The sequence below is a fragment of the Anneissia japonica genome, unplaced genomic scaffold (genome assembly GCF_011630105.1).
Source record: "Anneissia japonica isolate Jap-2015-1 unplaced genomic scaffold, ASM1163010v1 scaffold287754_len4335492_cov202, whole genome shotgun sequence".
NCBI classification, from domain to species: domain Eukaryota; kingdom Metazoa; phylum Echinodermata; class Crinoidea; order Comatulida; family Comatulidae; genus Anneissia; species Anneissia japonica.
In genome coordinates this window covers 2,813,328-2,819,122 of record NW_022705543.1, presented here as the reverse complement: position 1 = coordinate 2,819,122, position 5,795 = coordinate 2,813,328, and the positions used below count along the sequence as shown (strand labels likewise).

At 35.9% G+C, this 5,795-nt stretch overlaps 1 protein-coding gene across 1 annotated transcript in view; it reads right to left on the bottom strand.

The window, feature by feature from the left end:
* Nucleotides 1-5,795, bottom strand: part of LOC117105868 (protein bark beetle-like) — a 29,650-nt gene that overhangs the window by 7,416 nt on the left and 16,439 nt on the right. The window contains exons 6-10 of the mRNA XM_033247184.1: nt 4,445-5,245; nt 4,148-4,242; nt 3,456-3,623; nt 3,253-3,349; nt 2,087-2,259 (exon numbers count right to left, since the gene is read on the bottom strand). Of these exons, the coding sequence (XP_033103075.1) occupies nt 2,087-2,259; nt 3,253-3,349; nt 3,456-3,623; nt 4,148-4,242; nt 4,445-5,245 (1,334 nt within the window). The remainder of the gene's footprint in view (nt 1-2,086; nt 2,260-3,252; nt 3,350-3,455; nt 3,624-4,147; nt 4,243-4,444; nt 5,246-5,795) is intronic.

Below are 5,795 nucleotides of genomic sequence, written 5' to 3'. Positions count from 1 at the left end.
TATATATATTGTTCTTAATATTACATTGTTTCATTAAAAAAAATGACATAATACTAATAGAATATATATATATCATAAATAATAATTGATAATCATAGTAAGTATATGACTATTATCATTATTACATTACACGATACTAGCAGCAGCACTATTATTATTTTTAGTAGTGGTGGTCGTAGTGGTGTTAGTATCGGTAGTGGCAGCTCTGGTAGGCCTACTAGTAGTAGTGGTAGTAGTATTAGTAGTGGTAGTAGTAGTGGTAGTAATAATAGTAGTAGTGGTGGTGGTGGTGGTGGTGGTGGCGGCGGCAGCAGCAGCAGTAGTAGTGATAGTAGTGTTAGTAGTGGTAGTGGTGGTAGTGGTAGTAGTGCAGAGATCCCAATTCTCCCGAGAATTGCGGGTTTCTCCCGATTTTTGAGGCCGTCTCCCGCCCTCCCGATTTTTATTAATATCTCCCGATTTTTTTAAATATCCCGAAAATTTCACGAAAAATGTGATTTCCACGATGTCATAGAGCAATGAAACAAATTTCTTATCTTAAGCCAATATACTATGGCGCTCGCTCAGCCATAAAATGTCATAAACAAGGCCAGGGAGTTGTTATTTAAGTTGTTTATCAAAATAACAACTCAGGGCCTTGTTTATCCTCCATGTTACGATCCGCCTTGTTTATCCTCCATGTTTACGATCTTTTGCATCCAGTGCCGGCCGACCTCATTCAATGAGATGGATGTCAGTTGAGTAAATAAATTTCAACAAATAGTAACGAAATGATAATCATAGTAAGTATATGACTATTATCATTATTACATTACACGATACTAGCAGCAGCACTATTATTATTTTTAGTAGTGGTGGTCGTAGTGGTGTTAGTATCGGTAGTGGCAGCTCTGGTAGGCCTACTAGTAGTAGTGGTAGTAGTATTAGTAGTGGTAGTAGTAGTGGTAGTAATAATAGTAGTAGTGGTGGTGGTGGTGGTGGTGGTGGCGGCGGCAGCAGCAGCAGTAGTAGTGATAGTAGTGTTAGTAGTGGTAGTGGTGGTAGTGGTAGTAGTGGTATAGGTAGCAGTGGTATTATAGGTAGTAGTGGTAGTAGTGGCAGTAGTGGCAGTAGTGGTAGTTGTGGTAGTAGTGATAGTAGTGGTAGTAGAGTGGTAGTAGTAGTAGTAGCAGCAGCAGCAGTAACAGTAGCAGCAGTGGCTGACCGTTAATTGGCAAGCAAGGTATGTAGTGCATACCCTGGCTAAAACTAATACAAATATATATAGTACAGTTTCTCCGTTTTATTTAGCATTCCTTAGTCAGGATCTTCTATATACATCCTCATTTTTTGAGTGGAATGCTATTCATTGGAATAGAAAAGTTTTTCGATGTTTGGCCTACTTTGGTACCTACGATAAGTCACAGTCGGTCCTATCGCATCGTACTTATAATTTTCGCATCGCTGGTCTTCGATATCAGCCCATCACTTATCCGGTGAATCAATGTTAGTCAGAGAACACCCCACAACGCTTAATATGTGACAACCGTGCGGTGGCGTCAGAATAGCCAATTTAACACTGGATGGAAGCAGTGCTTCCAAGAGTATGTGAGCATGCTCTTCTCACAAATCGGGACCTCCACTGCCGATCATTCTATCTATAAGGCTAATCTGAATCGATTAAAGTTTAAACTTTACCTATCACTAGCAGGCTCAAGCATCAGTGGCCAGTCTTGAAATGGAAGGGAGCTGATGGTGTTAGGAAGGTAAAGTGGGGGGATTGGTGATTATGAGGGTATAACTCGCAAAATAAGGTGATATGAGGTGATTTTTTTAATTACTTGAGCATGATTTGCGGGGGGGGGGGACTAGGGGATGGGCGAGTATTTTTTTCAGGGGTACGGGAGGACCGCGGCCCCTTGTACATCCTAGATTATGCAATACCAAGCATACCCTACAATTCACCCTACTGTCTGCAACTGAGTAGTAGTAGTAGTAGTAGTAGTAGTAGTAGTAGTAGCAGCGGCAGCAGTAGTAGCAGCAGCAGTAGGAGCAGCAGTAAATATCCTAACAATTAGTAGTAATATGTGTAATGTCATGTGTTTACCTGCCAACCACTCTTGCACCGACAGACATTCGGTCCGACACATGTACCGTGGATCGAGCATCCGTAGGAGCATATATGTTGAGAACAGTCTTTCCCTGACCATCCTGGATCACATCTGCATCTTCTACCCCAACACATACCATTACCCATACAATTATTAGGACATAGATTTTCTAAAATCATATTCGAAGATAAATGGTGCATATCAGTTCAGATACAATGTTGCAACTTTCAGGATTGCGTAAAACAGATAATAATTATAAAACATAAATATTTTAGTATTCAAATTCATAATTTCATTAAGTAAGAGACTAATAGCAAAGGGAGCAGACCCCTGTACAAAGTACCGCATACAAAGCCATTGGTATCCCACTGAAACTCCAAACTACTACTCACCTTACTCCCACTCATCTCAGATCTAATAATACCATTCCCCTCGAATTCAGACTTCAATTTCAATTCTACTGTCTTCTCCACAAACTCTTCGGCAGTGCAAAAATTACCAACGGTGATGTTCTCATTTCAAAGCTTAATCTAGAAATCTTTAAAACTTCATTCAGCTATATAGCTCCCTACATCTACAATTCATTTCCATCGATTGTACGTTTTGCTTTTTCTTTCCCTTCTTTCAGATTTTTTCAAATTTTCTTTCATTCTAATTTTACAGTTTTCCAACACAGTGTCTCTTATTAAATGTGCCCTTTCTCCCTCAGGATAATTTCACTGTTTTCTTTAATGTGTTAATTATATTTTCATTTTGTAAATTAATATTTATTATATTTCCTTTATTCAGTAATCTACTTTTTTCAGATTTTATCTAAAAAAAATCTACTAATTTTTCAGATTTTAATCTTCTCTGTTCTAAGTTAATTAATTTGTTAATTTTCATTCTTTTATTCTTTTGTCTTATAATGTACGTACTGAGGGTTCCAATTGATCAGATCAGGTTAGATAGACCACCTCATAAAATATTGTTGAAATAAATAAATAATCCAGAATAGCACAACATTAATAGTAATATTGATAATAAATTATACTAAGTTAATAATCAATACATACGTAAAATAGAATATGTAAATAAATGAGTAATGCATAAATCAGTAAATAAATAAGTGAAGTATGATTCAAGATGTACAAAAACAAATAATCAGATTTCAATGTTTTACTTGTGGTACGTTCGCAGACAGTAGGATATCGCTCCTTGCAATCAGTCGTCCCAGTGATGTGTTTACCACTTCCATAGTCCAGTTCTAAATATGAACACTAACCAGAAAAATAGTTCCATCAGTAAATTTGTCTTAATTTTCTCATTCTTATCATTGGTTCAGTTGATTGAATGTTAGTTATATAATATAAATGATTGCAATACCTTATTTGTTTGAAAGCGATTCATAATCCAGATGCGACTTGTTTCGAAATATCCCCCGTTTTTCATAATTAAATATCTTTTTAGGTCTTTAACATCCGATCCACGGTAACGAAAAATGCAATTAGGACAAAAGAAATTTGCTAGCTGATATATTGTGTTCCCTTCTAACTAAAAAAAAACAAACAAAAAAACAAACATTAATAACATAAAACATGTATTATATACTGTATGTACAATGTGATTTTAAAGCATTAGGGAAGAATCTCAGAAACAGCAAGAGATATTACAATTGAAACATTCAGAAGAGGAATGTGATAACATAGGGAGAACTAATTAAACTCAGCCTCCACAGTCGGAACAATGACATGCCGCCTCTCGCTTCCTTTGGTGTGAAACACAAAAGGGATAACTAAGGACTGTTCTAAGGCTTTTCAAATAGGTCGGTGATGTACCAAAAAACAATCCACTACTCTGTTGAAAGAGTGTACTGTGCTCTTTAACGTACATATGGCCCATGTTGCACACGAAAGGAAAGGCATTTACGCCTTTTCCTAAAGGCGGTACAGTAATTTCAGCTCTCTCACTGAACCATTAAGAGAACAGCGATAGAGTTGCTCTAAATTAAGATCTTTATGATTTAGAGCACAAAATTACCATTTTATTGTCTAGTCTAATACTATTATACTACTTACTCTGCAAATTAACATTGCCGTTGAAAAATCGACTGAAGCTGGTTTGTAGCTGTAGCATTTTGATCCCTCTAAGGTATACGCCGGTGGACATAATGCTGTAAATTAGAATAAAATCGCAATTGATTTTATCCCTTATATTTTGGTCTTACTTTCATCATCGCCAAGATTGATTTATTGATTATCTAGCATTGGTGCCTGATTACACATAATTTAACGTATCATAAGACTTGAAAATTAAGAAAATGTTTAACAGACAATAGGACAGGTTAATTAATACAAATCAAATTTTAAACTTACAGCTATAAAATGGTACCTCAGAGGGTGAAGTAAAGAACGGTTCTTGTTGTATGAACGCATGACCAATTATGTTCTTGGAATCCCGAACCCTACTTTTAACATAAAAAATGTCGTCTGCACCCCACCAGTTGTATGTAGCGTCTACTGTTGACTTTACGCGTGAAGTAAGTGCCACTTCAAATTCATTACCAGCGTTTAATATGTAATTTCTAGATATATTAGTGTTAATATTATCTAATAACATGGTAAATCTTTCGTCTGAACGTTGTCCTGTGTTGTAGATCATGATGTTGCGCTCGATAAGTCGGCTACCATAGTTAATGTCTCCTAAGACAAAAATTAGATGCCGTCCGTGGTTGTAACAAAACACATTGTTAGTGACACATGTGTTTCCTCCCATTATGGTTACTACATCGTTGTTGGCAGATGGTTTATTGTAGTAAAATTGGTTACCAGTTATCCAAATTGGTGAGAATTCACTTTTGACTGACAATACACCACCTTCTGTATTAGAAAGGAAATAATTATGTGCAATTGTCACTATGGAATCAGTTGATATTCCGTGAATGGCCACATCTCCATAATTTCCCACGAAGAGGTTTTCTGTAATTGAACAGTTCCCGTTCCTCTGGCTCATTATCTTATTGCTGGTTTGGGAACAGCTTTGAAAAGTAGATTTTGATATGCTCACATCAACTGGAATTGTCTCATCAATGTAATCATCCACAATAGATACAACTGAACCCATAACGTTTATGAAATTCGAATCTTCTATTGTAATTGATGACTTGAGAAGGTATTCTATAATATAAAAAAAAAAAACAATCTTTAATGAAAGTAGTATATAAAAGATTACAAAATATGTATTTTATGTACTCTATTTGTCTTGTCAATATTGTGGTTTAGGAGAAACATTATATCAATCTTTAGTAAAGTTTAGGTTTATTATTTGACACAGTGCCAAAAATGCATAAAGTATTGCCTACACATTGTACAATTAATATAGAAAATGATTACGTTTATCATAAACATCATGCAACGGGTTTCATTTCTAAAACGAGAGCATATTGCAGTATCCCAATTTGTATTGACCAATGGGATGCACCAAAAAATTATGGTTTTATGTCTTTAGAACATGGTTCAGGTTGTCTTGTTAGCATTACCTTGGGCCATTAGAAATGCTAAACTCATAAGACAGTTTCACTTCAACATTACTCACGATATTTATTCGTAATGTTTAACTTCATAAAAATGTGTTGTACCAGAAGGTTGAACGAAACTAAATCAAACAGATCACAGTCGTACCGAGACGCGCGCATATATATTCTATATACATATATACACACACTCA